The following is a 17,043-nucleotide window of genomic DNA, read 5'->3' on the forward strand; positions in this document are numbered from 1 at the left end:
TAGAGATGCATTATAAATGTCCATGTTGTGTGCGCATCTGTGGCGACCTGAAAAAAAAATAAACGCTGAGAGGTTGCCTCGCCTCTGATGACAGTGAAGAAACAAAAAGAGTGTTATGGAGCTAAGAGCGCGCAGGGGAGATGCGTTGCAGAGGTTCCTCTCCCAGTCACATGGCAGCGCAGCCCCGCAGTCACTCGTCTGAATTAAATATGGAGTGAGCGAGCGATCGCGTCGCTTCGGCTGTGTTTGCAAACATAAGAAGCCCTTTTTAAACGATCGCTTCACTCAGGGCTTCTGCTCTAGAGACTACAGGGCAAACACACAGCGTGACAGAGTCCAGAGTCAACAGGAATGTGAGCATATGTGCGTGTCTCGTGTCTAGTCAACGCACAGGGAAGTAGGACATTCTTAGATATGTATTCGCACAGTGATTCATGTGTTGGCTAGAGGACGAGGGTGAGTAATAACAGAAGATGAGACCAATAATTAAAAAAAAAAGTTTTTATAATGAACATGCGTGTGTACAGAGAGGTCCATAGGGCCCTGTATGCTGGGAGTTTGTTCAGACAGATTCCATATGAATAAGTCCTGAACACGACTCTGGGCTGGGCCGTCACTGTCACCTGAACTAGCTTTGCTGCTGTTCTTTAAGAGGGGACAAAAACAAACAATGCTGTTTCACCAGCTCCTCTGCAGTCGGTAAGATTCATAAAAAGACTCATTGGAGGGGGGTTGGGACCTCCTTTGATCATTCTGGAGATTAAAATGCAAACGGAGATAAACAAGTACTGAGAAAGATGAAAGGGGGGAAAAAGGAATCAGAACTGTAAAAAACAACAAAAAAAGAAAGAATGCAAAAACACACCAAAATTTTTACTCAGAAGGGACAGTATTTTGCCTTTCAAATGCAGAGTGGCTGGTGGCATGAAGGGTTAGTGTATACATTTGCTTATAGTCTGTGAGTGTGTGTGTGTGTGTGTGTGTGTGTGTGTGTGTGTGTGCTGCCCAATACACGTGTGAGTGTGTGTTTGAATGTGTGTGTGTGTGTGTGTGTGTGTGTGTGTGTGTGTGTGTGTGTGTGTGTGTGTGTGTGTGTGTCTGTGTGTGTGTGTGTGTGTGTGTGTGTGTGAGAGAGAATGAGCAGACATGATCATGGTGAGTGAAAGTCTATTTAAGACAAATTCCAAGTTTCTGTGTTGATGCATGCGTGTGTATGCGTGAGTTTGAATTGTAAATGTGTGTGTGTGTGTGTGTGTGTGTATGTGTGAATCTGCGTACGTGACAGCGTCTCGCCTGGCAGACACATAGAAGCACACCTCTGCCAGTGGTGTCAGCATGTCAGCCGGTGGGTGGGCGAGGCGCGGCGCTCCTTCCTCTCCCGCTAATTTATTCTTGCGGTGCCGCTGCGTGTAAACACTGCTATTTTATAATCCTCCGTCTCTCTCAGCCTTCCCACTGCCTGAGCCACCGCCTGCACTGTCCACACACCACACACCCAGAAGGCCACCGTGGAGTGCCACTCACCGTAGGGGCAACGAGTTCTCCAGTGAGCCACCAAAAGGTTACCGCAGACTGAGAGGGTAAACCAAGCATTAGCATAGCCGTGTACGTAAGCAGTGCCTGCCAGCAGCTTAAATGCTGAGTGCTTCTGCATGGGAGATCGGGGGCATTTACCACAGGGCTCAACGCCAGGGCTACTCACAGTATCAGCACATCTTTTTGAAGCATACAAGAGTGAAGCTTAGGTCACAGGTGTCGTCTCTTTTACACAATAATCCTATGGAGTAGCCTGTGATTTCAAAAACATCCTGAACGCTTTTTTTATTTTTTATTAACACTGTTGCCGGCATTTTTTTTTCTGCAGCTCAGGGCGTCAATCTGGGTCTATAAGGGTGTATATGCAGTCTTGCAGACTACACGACACACCCACCTTAGTACACGACACACCCACCTTAGTACACGACACACCCCCTGTGATAACTTCTTGGATTAGTATGAGGATGACGCATGTTAACAGGCAGAAGTATCGAAAGAAAAGCCGAGAGCTGAAAACATTCAGTAATGACTACGACTGGCCTGAAAAGTTTGCCTACACCTACTTTCACGGTAAGATGTAAACATTTCTTGCTCAATGTCTTAATGCATTAGGTATATTACTTTGACCTTATTTGGAACGTATTGCATTCATGTATTGTTCAGTAACACTAAACGGTTGAGGTTATTTCGCAAGTATGGAAGCATGCTAGCATAATGCTAACATTACGTAGCTATGCCTGCCCTTATGTAGGTTCATTTAAAATTCCGATGACGTGTTGGATCATGATTTCAAACAGAATGGTAGTGACAAGTTTCAGAGTGCATATGCATCTAACACCCCTTGGTTGATGCTGGAACACTCATTTTAATTTGAGAGATATCATTGGTAGTCATAGCATTTCAGGACATGCATATTTCATGATACTTGTCACTCGTATTATCATCCGTTAAATGAGATACATTAAGCCTTTCACTGCGTTTGGATGTTGAAAAAGAGGTACGACACCCTGCCATTTCAGAAATGGATGTATAATGACCCAGTTGGGTGGCAGTCATTGTGTTTAATACGTTTTTCATGTGCTGCTCTAAAAAGGTGCCTCAATGACAGTACACTGATTATTCTAAATGATGAATCAAATGTAAACATGTGCATTCTAGTTATAGAGAAGGCCATCACATACGAGTTGAGAGACCATCTTAAAGCAGCAGCAAGGAGCTTTCGTCTTAACAAAAAGCAAACTACCTGAAAGGCGCTCAAAAGCCTTGCTGACAGCACCAACAGCTCAACTGGCACTGATAAAAGGTTGCTAACATGCTAATTAGTGTCTTTTGGTGATATGTTATATTCTGAAAGCTTTTCTTTCATTTTCGCAGGATGTTCCAGCATGGAACACAGAACTACATTGTTCATATCCTGTATGGCTAGTGGGAATGACACGTTTTCGTCTGTCTTCACATGGCCATATACCTTCAGAATAAATGTGGAGACGATACCAAAGTATCATCTAGTTACTAGTTAGAAACTAGATGCCCTATAAAAACATATTTCATAAGGTGACAAATTGTTGCATAGTGTTGTTTTAAAGTGTGTGCTTATCCAAAGTCTTCAGCTCTGTGAGTCAGACATTGTTTCTGATCTTCTGTGCATAACAACATTGCAGAATGTATGGATTGCTGTATCTATAACGACATTCTGTTGATTCATAGTGAAACACACTGACATGACTTATTGTCACAGATGTTTTACAGACTGCAGCAGAAGACCTAGGTGTGGAAAGACTACTCTGTGCATTCTTCTGTGTCAGGCGTCAATGACCGGTCACACAGGGAGAGATACCAAAGTGATGACCCCTAGCCTAGGCCCCTTGACTTCAAGCCTTGAATTGTATTATCTTTACCTACAGTGCCTTGCCAAAGTATTCAACCCCTCTGAAAGCAATCACCATTTTCTGGTTTACAAAAGCTATTTTCTCAAACGGTATTTTCATTGTGCACACATATGCTCTAGTATATTTCTTAAGGCAAAATGTGTTAGTTGTCTACTAAAATGGATAATAAATCCACTAAAAACAAAAATATCCTGCTTGCGTGTGTATTCAGCCCCTATACATTAATACTTGGTAGAGAACCTCTTTGCTGTAATAACAGCCCTAAGTCTTTTGAAGTGAGAAATTACCAGGTTTGCAAATTGTTCAGCAGTGTTTTTCCCCATTCTTGTAGGCAGAGATAATATAGATAATCTATGGTAGAGGTAGATGGCACTTCTGGACTGTAACGCCACAGATTCTCAGTAGGATTTTGATCAGGGCTTCAAATGGGCCAAAGCTCTATTTTTCTACTTCTAATTGAGAGTATGTCTCATAAGAAGTTGCAAATGGCACAGGAGTTGTCAGCCCCTTGGTCTTTTGGTTGAGGGGAAAAATAACGAGAAACTGTATGCTAAATGGGTGCAATCACGGATACTACAGCGACAGGCTCAAGGGGCTTCCCTGAACCTGTGTCGAGAACTGTAGATAAAAGAAACCTTTTTTCTTTTCTTTTTTTTTAGTTTTGCCAAACCGCCAATCAGAGTGATCTCTCTCAGCGATGGGCTCCGCAACTGATTCAACATGCTCAATCGGCTGAAAAGCCACAGACAGGGGTCCGAATAGCACGGATAATGCGGGACATACTGCAAAGGCTAGGGCCGCAGATGCTCACTGACGGCCCGATATTGTCCGACAGACGATTATTTCCTAAAGGCTTTTCCTCACTTACTTTGTCTGTTTAGTCTTTAGTTTTCACACCAGACTGACAAGAGTGATTTTTACATCCAGAAGGACATCTCTAATTATTATTATCAGTTAAGGGAAAATAAGTGGTACCTAGGATATAATTTGCCCTTTGGTAATTTGTTAAAATCTGCAACACAAAAGCACAGGGGTTTGAACACTTATGCAAATAGTTTATTTCAGTTTTTCATTTCTTTACTGCTAATATGTCACAGCCCGCCTGGCCTCCTCTAAACGCACCCACTGTGTGTACCTGTGCCTCTCTCCCTCTCACTGCTGCAGGTGGAGTGGTGTTCAGGTGTGGGTGATTCTTCCCTTATGGGCAGGAGGAGAAGACTCTGCTCGTCTCCCTTCCTCTCAGTCGACATTTGGCTTTTTGTTGTCCGTTTTGCATGATGCCCCTAGACATTGACTTGAGCTACATTTTTGTTTTATGCGTCACTATACTGATATTCTTTACACTCTCTATCCATTCTAAAGTTACCTATTATTGCAACTCACAAATAACTTTTGCCTTTGCCTCCTTCACATGACCATATGCTATCAAAATGAATTTGAGGATGGTACCAAAACTAGTTGCCTATAAAACCATACCTCAAAAAGTGTAAAATTGTTGCATAGTGTTACGCTATGACCAACAAATCCACATTGCAACATTGAATGAGTTCAGTTCGCACCATAATAGTTTCTACACAGAAATAAATAGCTATCTAATTCACTTAACGACACTGCACAGCTGTAAATACCCCTTCGGGGTGGGAGCTTAAGTTGTCCTGGTATGGAGTAGGCATAAGGGTTGTAAAATACCATTCCATGCTCTAGAATCTTTAGCCAGTAGTAAAGCTAACATTACACTATATGCCTCTGCTATATCCACTACTAGCATGTTAGGGAAGAACCCCATGTGTATGTGACTGGGATTTGTTTGTGTTGGGCCACAGAAATGCCAACTGCTCAGTCAGGCTTGAGAAAATGAAGTGATTAGGCCGTACTGTACCCAGGTGCACCAGGAGAAGCTGTGATGGATTGCGCAGAGGAATGAGAGTCGCGGTGAGCTACGTGTTGCGTTGTGGACCACTTCCCCTCTTGCCGATGTGTGTTTACTCTCGCTTGGTGACCTACAGGACACGGCGAGGAGGCCAGCAATGTGTAAACAAAACCGCGCGCCTACCTGTGCACCTGCCGCTAATGAAATATTAAAAACGGGGGCGAATCCCGCGGTCAACGGTGGAGCATGAATTATTTAGCCGCTGCCATTCATTCACTTTTCATAAAGAGTCCCCGACATAATTACAGGCGATGTCTCCGGAGCTGCAGCTCCCTGAGTAAATCACAGCCTCCGCCAGCGTCTCAGGTTCCACCCTCACCTCACTCCCCTCTTCCCCATTAGGAGCTTACAGGGAGAAATTCAGTGCGCACATCACCAGGGCAACAACAGCGGGAGGGTTCTAAATGCAGAGGGGGGAGGGGTGGGGGTGGTTAGGCCTAAACTGTTGTGTCTGTAGCGGATCTGTGGTCCCGTCTCTGTCCTTTCATCATCTCCAAATTAAAAGGCTTTTAATAAGCAATGGGACCCAAACAATCCATTTATAAGGAGTTGGGAGCACACGTGAACCAGGAGTGCATTACTTTTCACCATTAAAGGAAATATCAATATTGGGAGCTGGCCAGTGTGGTTTGCCTGCATGCTCAAGTACCTCCATAGTCATGGAGAGCGATGGAGTGCAGGGAGAGTGGAGCTAGCCTACTTCAAGAATACTGCAGAAATGAGGTTTGGCAGAAAGGTATCAGATTCAGTAAAACTGCCCAGAAGACCAAATGTCCCTCTTTCCTGGGCTCCTTAAAAAATGTGGTCCTTTCCTTTGATCTGACCTAATTTTTAAAAGCGTTGACTCTGGGGTTACGACTTGGAATCTACTGTTGCTTTATCTTCTCAGTTAAATTAACACCAGCTTCCCCTGTACTTTTATATAGCACTGGCTACACTTCAGACTTAAGCCTATAGCAAACAGAGCTTTATCACTTCTGCCATGAGTTCTATTTATACTCCACTGCAATGAGAAATTAGCCCTCTGTAATGATTCCGATGAGGTCTTTTAATACGAAAGGCCTCACCACCACGTCCTTAGAACTGCATCATTAATAGGTTGCGTCTTGTCTTCGTTAAGGAAAATGCATCGTTCGGGCCAAAAAAAAAGCAACAAAGGCTAAATGTCAGCCTGCTTTCTGAGTGCGACACAATGGCGGCAATTTTCATTTTTAATCTCTCAATTCTGCAAGAGGGCGAACTTTCGAGCTCGGAGCTCACAGGGGTTTTGTCGAAACGAGAGCGGGAACGAAAAAGACTGCATTCATTCTTCGGCGCAGCTGTACTGTATGGAAGTCTTTTCTCCAGTCAGCTGCGGGTCTTTGCCTTAACCTCCCCCCTCCTCTTCCTCCCTCCTCGCGAGCACAATACAGCCCCATACAGGCATGTTTTTCTGCCGCGCTCTCGATGGAGATACTTCCCCTCCATTTCTTATTTTCTTGTTACGAGAGCCAGCTGGGCCTCCCGATTCAAAGACTACGAGTGCTAGTGTTTCATATTCCATCTTCCTGTCTTGCAGATGTTAAAACAACATATTAGAAATTCCGGTTTCGGCTCCCAAACAAAGCAGACTGTTGACGGTGCCGGGTCCCATTCAATTCCCCTTTTGACAAATGTATCTTTTATTCGTCCAGGATAGGTCCTCACAGTGCTGAACAAATGTTTTCGCACACATTATGAATGACTCCGAAATAAATTAGAAGCAAATGTCGAGGCAGTAAATCAGTTATATGTAATCTGAACTCATCTTGGAAAATGATTCTGCTGTTACATCAAGGTCTTGCCATTTCTGAGGAGCAAGCAGGCATGCAAGATATTTCACTTTCACCAGCAGTATCAAAGCAATCACCAAATCAGCTTTCTGTCATCTTAAAAATATAGCAAGAATCAAGGATTTGGTGTCCCAAAAAGACCAAGAGAAGCTCATCCATGCTTTTATTTTCCAGTAGTGTGGACTACTGTAATGGTCTCTTAACGGGTCTTTCCAAAAAGTCCGCTACACAGCTCATTCAGAATGCTGTGGCTACAGTTTTATCCAGGACCAAGAGAACAGAGCACATTACTCCAGTTCCAAAATCTTTACACTGACTTCCAGTTAGTTACAGAATAGAGTTTAAAGTGTTGCTACTAGTCTATAAACCACTGATTGCTTTGGGCCCACAATACATCTCTGACACGTTTAAAGAATATACACCGAGTTGGGCTCTTAGATCCATGGCCTCGGGTCAGCTAGTAGAGCACAGAGTCCAAACTGAACGTGGTGAAGCAGCGTTTAGATGTTATGCTGCATGCAACTGGAACAAACTGCCAGAAGATCTTAGATGTGCCATAAATGTAGCAATTTTGAAATCCAGGTTAAAAACATTTCTTATTTCACCTATGACTGAGCTCTAAAAATGACACTATTCTTACTGCACATTTCTTTTTATTTAATTATAATTTTAAATCTTTGTTCTTTCAATTGCTATTTTACGTAGTTTGTACTTCCTTTGAATTATATACATATTAGTGCTGTCAAACGATTAAAATATTTAATCGCGATTAATCGCATTTATGTCATAGTTAACTGAAAATGAATCGCGATTAGGCCTCTTATTTCAGAAACAATGAACTGTAACAGTTAGGTTACCAATAAAAGGTAAGCCTACTACTTCTTTGCTTTAAGCCAGCTGCCTGTTGACATTTTCAGACAACAGTGAAGCTCGCTTCTTTTGCACAACACAACTTTTAAAAGTAAACTTTCCATTCAGAAGCTTTTTATCATCCATTTCGCCGTATCGCACTCACCATTCACTCAAACCGTAACGTCAGCCTACTACACAGTTTGCGAGGCCAAAAAGAATGTTAATCTTAAAAAAAATTTTTTTTAAAAATCGCGTTAATCTCGCGACAAAAAAATTAACGGCGTTAAAATGGGTTTGCGTTAACGCCGTTAATAACGCGTTAAAACTGACAGCACTAATACATCTTTTATTGTTTTGCACTCTTAAGAAATGTGTCTTTATTTTAACCTTTGGATGTTCCTTTTGTTTTTATTGAGGTAAAGGACATTGAACTGCCTCTGTGTATGAAATCTGCTATATTTATAAACATAAATAAACTCACCTTGCCTGACATTTCAATGTGGTTATCCCACTAAAAACAGTCCAAAACTTCCCCCTTCTCACAGATTGGTGTCAAATGTTTGTGATGTTCTGACAAGTGCTGGCACAGTTTGTGCTCCTGCTCACCTGTTTGTCGCTCAGTAGGTAGATGTATTGATAATCCGGGCTGAACACCATATCCCGCAGAATCGGATGGCCTTCAGATACGGTCACCGTCTCATACAGCAGGGCACTCTGGGATGCTGGAGGAATGCCATCCACACGGATCTGCGGAAGAAAACCATGAACATAAGTATGACAAACTCAAAATCCAACACACACACACACACACACACACACACACACACACATCTAAGATGTGTGGTGGCACTGCACAAAACAAACTGTTTTGCTTTCAGCTACCATTTAAAATGGGCCGCACACCTTATTATCACTGCTCTTACAGCAAATACTAGGCACATACTGGAGAATAATTCCCCAATTCACTCCAAACTCACAGATCTTTCACTGACCTAGAAAAGGGAAATTCAGAGGAATTACTAGTGTGTGAGTGTGTGTGTGAGTGTGTGTGTGAGTGTGTGTGTGTGTGTGTGAGACAGGAGCTGCTACGGGGAGGTGGGGTGGGGGTTTGGGTTCAGCAAACTAACACAAGAGGGGAGGGAGAAATAAAATCAATTACATTTTAATGACACTATATCTACACACATATTTGTGTGTACATACGTACACACATGCACACACATCAGAATGTATGCGCGCGCACACACACACACACACACACCCCTGCTGCTACATCATTACCACCTCCCTCTGTTTTCTCACACTGATAATTAGAGCACAGAGCTTGCTCAGTAAAAAGAGTTCTAAAAATGTCAAAATCAAAAAATCGTTTGATGTGATTGGGTAAAAATACAGCGCGCCACTGACAACTGCAGTTACAGTTGCACAGCACACCTTCTCTCACTTCCACCCCTCCTCCATTCCACTGAGAGAGACAGAAAGAGAGAGAAATAGGTGACTGCTTGTTCCACAGGCCTAATCATACCTGAAGGAAATATGACAAGAGACGGAGAGCGTCAGCCTGAATAAACTGAATTAATGCAGAGTTACAGAAAAATACCGCCAAATGGAAAAAAGAGATGTAGAGAGAGAGATGTAGAGAGAGAGAGAGAGAGAGAGAGAGAGAAAGAAAGAGAGAACACGGCAGAACGGAAATGTACAAAAATCTTATCGAAGAAATAAAGAGATCTGGAGCAGATGCGAGGGGGTGACTTGCCTGGCTCTTTCCTAAATATCTGGGTCGGTCTGAAGTGACAAACATCGTTAGTCTGTTAATTAGCTGCCTTGCTCGTTGCCGCAGTCTCAGTAATTAGTGTTGACAAGGTGACATCAATTAGTCGAGGGCTGCCATATTGGGTGTCACAAGTCACTGGCCAAGTCAGAGCGCGCCTCCCCAAGCCAGCAGGGACAGCAAGGACTGAAATATGACCACCATTGTCTGCAGTTTTGTCGATTGAAGTGCCACCAGCTGCGGTGACACATCCGTCCACCCTCAGCCGCCTCTGTGGTGCCACGCAGCATTAAAATGTATTTGTTTACAGAGAAGAGGAGAACTGCGTTTGCATTAGCATCCAGCGCCGTTCTGCTATGCAGACATTCTGATTGCGAAATTGATCCTGGGGGTTAAGATCAAATATGAAGAATGTAAATGGAGAAACGTTTGCAACGGCCCAAAAGCTCAGTGTTTAATATTCAGCAACGTCTGGGACAAAAAAAAAAGGAATGTACTTTCTGTTAAATCAGGCCATGTCTTCAACATTGATATTCAAAACGACGTCACATTTTGTAATAATCATCATCTCCCATTGCTGTCCCACTCTTTGGCGATGAACAAGTGGAGAACGCTCAGGCTCACTACAGGAATGGAACCTCATCTTACACTCCATGTGTCCAAACACGAACACTTACAGCAGCGCTTACCACCAGGAGTCTGGCATTTTGGCATTTTTCAAACAAAAGAAGGTAAACACTTTTAGGCCCATTATGCTTGCAAAAAGGAGCTTGACATATTGGCGAAACTCAGGAACTGTGTGGTCGACAGTGGTCAACACTGCAAAGCCGTTAAAGTCGATCCATTTCGAGGGTGACTTGCCCACACAGCTCTTTCGAAAACATCCAGGTATAGATGGATCTGTGCGAAGTCGGAAATAAAATGGCTGTGCCTATCAAGCCATAACAAGTAATAATGACCTTTTATATACTTCAACAGATTGATACATTTGCAAAATTACCTTAAAAACTCAAGAGGATTCCTGTTCTTTCACTCAAACATTTATATGGGTACCACTCTCCATACCCTGCAAATAGGACACTGGAGAGATTGTGCACAAAGCCATTGACAGCAATTATAAGTGGCAAACCATTTTCATATAGTGGCTGTAAAATGCCACAATACCACCTCAATTCAGCAGCAATGAGAATCACTGAGAGCGCTGTACGTTTGCAAGTTTTCTTAACAACACAAATGGATTCTAATCCAGCAAGAGTGTCAAAATTCCGAGCAGAGAGTGATGCATATCAACAGCAACACCACAGCGCCGGGGCCATGTTATTCATACTGACAGAGGCATTTTTCCTGGTCTGTGAATGTGACCTGATACTCCAAACCGGGGTTCCAAGTTTTCCTGGAGAAAAAGCTGGCATTCGAAACCTACAGTATTTTCTGGATGCCAGCAACTCTGCTGAGGATTTAAATGGGCTTTGCAGGGGCATAGACTGAAGAGGGGAGAGAGAGAGAGAGAGAGAGAGAGAGAGAGAGAGAGAGAGAGAGAGAGAAAGAGAGAGAGGCAGATAGAGAGAAAGCAAGCAAGAAGAAGATAGAAAGAGGGAGGGAGGGAGGGAGGGTGAGAGAGAGAGAGAGATGGAGGGAGAGCAGAAAGTGCATATCTATGGGAGTGTCCTGACTGTAGCTGAGTGTTTGAGATGCAGAGTGCTTGCTCAGCCTACTGAGAATTGACCTCTTGACAACATCAAACAGCTCCGATGAGGGGTAATTGGAATTCAGATAAATATTACTTTCCCCTCCACCTCCCTGTGATTCAAGCCATGCCAAGGCACTGCTGAGTGCCCATCCATTCACTAATTAACCTGCTGGTCACAGTGGCATGCCTGAAGAATCTGGACAAGGCCCGACGGCTTGATTGCACCCCCATTTTTCTCCTCATCGATCAGAGATGAGGGAAATTAGGGCTTATGACAGGCGGACTGAGACTGGGATAAGGAGCCCATTTTGCTCCCTTTACATGCTTTTTATCTTATCGATTGGGACCCATGCCGGCAAGAACTCAACTTCAAGGACCTGGAGAATGAACCCCCTTAAGTGCGCTCGGGTTCATTAGTTAGTCCCGTCTCCGAGCGTAGATGTCCTCACTCTCCTCGGGGCTCGGCAGTATCCTCCCCGAGCGTCGGGAGTATGAGTTACAGCAACAAAGGAGCTGCAAATCACGGAGTAGCCCGGGAACGAACTTTCGGCAAAGAAAAAGTAAAACAGAGCTTCAGCAATTTCTACATACTGACGCATAAATATCCCGATTTTTGGTTCGAGGACACGATGCCCGTAGCTTATTAAAATTTAAAGACATTTCTTTGAAGAAAGCACGGCAGAGGTCGGTGGGAGTTTGAGGTTTTTTTTTTGGGTGGGAGGTCGTTTTAAACTGAACGGGTTACGTGAGGGCTGAATGTCCGTTATTCCTGAAGACAGGAAGAGGAACTATTATTTCTAAGAGTTAGGGCCTTTGATCTCCTAACACCACAATCAGAAATATCAAAGGCTCAAAACAGGCAGAGTCACTGTGAAATTGAATGTGAGGAACGTAAGTGTGGTCTCAATCAGTACAAGGTGGTCTTAAGCGCTTCCCCAGGCCAAGCACATGTTATTGACCTTATAGCCAGTCAGTGCTAGATGTATGGGGCCTCTCCAAAAGGGGACCGTCCATCAGCTAGATGAGAAAAAAGTTAAAAACAGACAGAGAGTGAGAGGATGACATGGACTGGGAGAGGGAGAGAGAGGGGGGGAGAGAGGGAGAAACACCATCTACCTTGACTGCAAGATAAATTGCAAAATTCCAAAGTGACATTTGACACTGGGAGAGAAAACCTGCACTTTCAGACTCAAAGAAACCAGACCAATCTAAAAGATATGGGCTCTTGTTATCGTCAAGTGAAGCAAAAAGACAAGAGGCATGTTTAAGTTAATTAGAAACTGTGTCTGACAACAGTATTTTGATAGACATTTCATGCATGATAATTAAAGTTCATTCGTGGTAATTAACCAGGAATTACTATGTATCTAATAACTTGTGCGAAAGCGGGTGGTGTTTTTGTAATTAAATATATATCAGCAAATGTGAAGATAACATTTTCAAATTTCAAATGACCATTAATGGCTCGGACATAAACATGCTCACACATCATAACTTAGTTTAAATTCCCTGCCAACCTTTTGTTTTTATTAAAACAGCTGAGGGGTAATATTTCTCTTTAATCGCAATAATCTTGTACTAAATTCTACGTTTCCCACTCCTTTCACACAGCATTATGAAATCAAAGGAAACAAGGCCAGACGAAGCTTGTAAAGATGTGATATGTTCTTAGCCATCTATTATTAATGTGCGTTCTTCAATACCCAACAGGACTAGGTTGTGAAATAGACTTGACTTAAAACACTCTGAGATAATGCGTAACACATTCCCGATTCACAACTGCGCGTAGAACGTTTTTTCCACACAAGCCCCAACCAGGGCGTCATTTTAAGGAAGAAAAAAAAAAGCCCAAGATTGCATTTCTAATTGTTCCAAAGTGCCTCGTACTTGACGATACTAAGAAGCTCATGTCGCTTCCAAAACATTGTTCTCTGTTGTTAAGGGCCAAAAGAGAGAGAGCGAGAAAGAGAGAGAGAGAGAAAGAGAGAGAGAGAGAGATAGAGAGAAAAAGAGAGAGAGAGAAAGAGAGATAGAGAGAGAGAAAGAGAGAGAAAGCGAGAGAGAGAGAGAAAGAGAGAGAGAGAGAGAGAGAGCCAGGCAGCCCTCGCCAGGTTTCCTAAAGGGAGTCTGCTGCCAAAGATCTGTCACTGCCTAGAGCCTTAGGCACCCTCTCCACCTCGCACAGCCAGGAGGATTGAGTGCAAGTAAATGAGAGGATATTTTCCTGCGATAAAGAACAGAAACCCCATGATACATTAAGGAGGCTGCATCTTCATCAAACATCTAAAGCTACATGACAGGGCTGCTGCATGCCCCCTTGTGTATTACACTAGTCTCAATTGGGGGGGCTGCCATTTTGTGTTCAAGGGTCGAATCTATTTGAATGGCGCAGAGAAAAAAAAAAAAGAACTAGTGAAGAGTTTCCTGGTCCCTTGAAAAATGAGGTCAAAACCCTTGTGCTGCAAATGTATCCTCTTAGGAGAGCCCGAGAGACAAAGCTGTGCACCCCAGGAACCTGACAAAGGGGTGGTAATTCAATTAGGAATCCTTATCCCCTTCTCCCCGAGAACGGCCTAAAAGCACGGGTGAAGCCAGACAAGCGGAGGTGGGCTCTGGAGAATCAACACCTGTTTTTGTCCCAGCTCCTGGGGTTACCTGGGATGGGGGGACATTTTTTTTTCTTCCCCCAATTAAAGGAACAAAACTGCCACCACCACTAAACCCCCTCTTTTCTTCCCCCAACCCTTCACACTCCGAGCCCTCTGGCTGTGTTTCTAGAAAACTCCATGGCCTCTGACCCCGCCGTGCCCTCTGAACCCGGAGTCAACAAAGAGCCGTGCTGTGTCTGGAGGATGTGCTTGGTGAGTGTTGAACACCACTGGGGCACAGGGCATGACACCTTATACTTTTTAAATGAGGATAATTGTCCTCATTCCTACAACGATTTAAGTGAAAAATTGTGTGAAGACCAGATAATGCTTAGTAGTACTACTCACAATGACATTCATTTGGGTCAATTCACTAGACACTATTCACTAGAATTGCACCAACAATGGAACAATGCATATAGTACATCAGTTCATATGACTCGATGTCCTTAGGGTGGCATATGAAACAAAAACACTTCTCTCCATTTAAATGTTTCTACACTGCTGTTGGCATCACGCATTACAAGGAGCTGTGAGAAGTGTTTCAACTGTGAGAAGCAAAAAGTCATTGTTATGTTTCAGTTTCAAGGTTATAAATATTTCTCCTCGACTGTTAGTGCAAGTCACGGGTGTTGCTGTCAGCTTTGTGCCGGCAAACGCCTTTTTTTCTAAGGGTTATGTCAGTTTCCCTGGAGTCCTCTCTCTCTCTCCCTCCCTCCCTCCCTCCACTATTCAGTGAGCAGGAGAGGAGGAAATGTGTGCGCAGACCGTGCTCCAGGAGCCTCAGCCAACGCAGAATTCTGACCAGCTTCTCCTTTCTCGCCAATACCTCTCCTTTCTCTCTCTCTCTCTCTTTCTCTCTCTCTCTTTCTCTCTCTCTCTTTCTCTCTCTCTTTCTCTCTCTCTCTTTCTCTCTTTCTCTCTCTCTCACCCTCTCTCTCTCACCCTCTCTCTCTCTGTCTCTCTCACCCTCTCTGCGTGTTTTGCAACTTTTGCCAAAATTCACCAAGAGTCTACAGTGATTAACTATGCGCGACAGTTGAAATGTGGCATTAAGACATCATGGATTTCGTGCTGGCCCATGTTCAACCCTAGCACTGTTTTCAACAATTGCAGCCGGTTAGCAGGCAGCCTTTGATGCGAGCCAAAACGGAGCGCGGGGGATGGGGGGACGGGGGGACGGGGACGGGGGGCTCGAAGAGGGGTTTGGTTGGGTGGGAAGGGGGGCACGGTGGGCTGGCATGGCTCTGTTTGAGCAACAGGAAGTCATTCTGTAAATACAACCTTTGTACCTGTCAATACAGAGATGTCCTGTTATTGAATTTGGGACAGCTGCAATGGTAGCCAGCATGATTTAAATTCAATAATGCCTCTGGTGGATTGGTGATAACATTGCATTGAAAGGTAGTGGTTTCTCAGAACTACATGCTGGATGGACCATGATTTGTTTTGTTTAGGGCTTTAGCATCTGTACATAGAGCTCTTTAGGATACAATCCCAGTGGTTGACAGAAGGCCCTAGGTAATTAACATCTATTTCAGTAATTAAATACCCAAATACACCACAACCATCCCATCCAGGTTTTGATGTTCAAATCAATCCAAGTCGATGGACACTGATTAGTAAAAGTGGCTATTTTGTGCTTACTGGGCTTTGTTTTTGCTAAATGCCCTAGTATTCCCCAGGCGCACGCACGCACGCACGCACGCACGCACGCACAGTACAGGTCCCACTGCAAGAAGACATTCTATAAATGGATACATGTGGGAGTATCAAAAACAGCAACGCAAGACAGCAAGTAAACATCACTCCCCCCCAGTCCCCTTGACACATACACACTCACACTCTCTCTCTCTCACTCACACACACACACGCACACGCACACGCACACGCACACGCACACGCACACGCACACACACACACACACACACACACACACACACACACACACACACACACACACACACACACACACACACTTCGGCTCTTCTGCGATCAATCCGCTCCGCCCTTCCTCCTGACCTGCAGCTTTGAGGATTCCGCTCAGGCCTCGGAGAGCCTGTCACAACCAGAGTGCTGGGAACGCCGCAGGAATGTTAGTGCTCGAAAACTCCTGTCAGGAAGCACCGGGCGGTCAGGCTCCGCTGATCATGGCCGCCTCCCCGGCATCCTTGGCAGCTCAGGTGTTGGGCATGAGCCAGGGGACTGTCAGCATGGGGGGTTGGGGGGGAGGGGAGGGGGGGTTATGACAGGGGTGCGAAGGAGGGAGGGAGTGTGGGAGGGCCCCCTGTGCAAGAGACGAACGCTTGCCAACGACCCCTGTGAGGCTCCTAAAAATTCCACCTTAAGCCAATTAACCTCTGCGTCGCCCGACCAGGTGCAAGCACTCGGCAGGCCAGGGTGAACACGAAACTGCACTTAATCCTGGAATTAATTCGGGAGGAAATTGCATGTTGGTTTTGCACATCCTCGCGGCTGGGAGCACGCCCCTTCGTCCGTTCGGCGTGTTGGCACGCTGTCAAAAGGGACCTGCTCGCAGTGGACTGACAGCGTTTGTGTTTTGGAGAGCAGAGGGCAGGAACTCCTGGGCAAGTTAAATGCCCCCACTGAAGTAGTTAACCTTGTTTGACATAATTTTATATATATATATATATATATATATATAAGCAGTGTATGAAATTCAAAAGGCTGTGTCCCCCTCTTCACCGGACTTCAGTGATGCCGCCACGGGAGGGAATATGGAAATCAATGACAGCACTTCTGTCGCGGTAATAGAGTCTTGCCTAAAGAGAAAAACTATGAGAATGATTTAAGGGAGTAAAAAAAAACGGAAGTTTAAATGAACTGGGCCACCAATGCCCTTGAGAACAAACAAAGACTAGAGTAAACTAGAGGAAGTGGATGGGAAATTCATAA

The 17,043-nt window shown here is 44.4% G+C and overlaps 1 protein-coding gene across 2 annotated transcripts in view; it reads right to left on the bottom strand.

The window, feature by feature from the left end:
• The window catches only part of plxna3 (plexin A3), a 129,619-nt gene that overhangs the window by 76,026 nt on the left and 36,550 nt on the right, over positions 1-17,043 (bottom strand). For both annotated transcript variants that reach the window (XM_031565870.2, XM_031565869.2), the window contains exon 4: positions 8,625-8,765. In XM_031565870.2, coding sequence (XP_031421730.1) covers positions 8,625-8,765 — 141 coding nt within the window. The remainder of the gene's footprint in view (positions 1-8,624; positions 8,766-17,043) is intronic.

Source organism: Clupea harengus, chromosome 4 (assembly GCF_900700415.2).
Source record: "Clupea harengus chromosome 4, Ch_v2.0.2, whole genome shotgun sequence".
NCBI lineage: Eukaryota > Metazoa > Chordata > Actinopteri > Clupeiformes > Clupeidae > Clupea > Clupea harengus.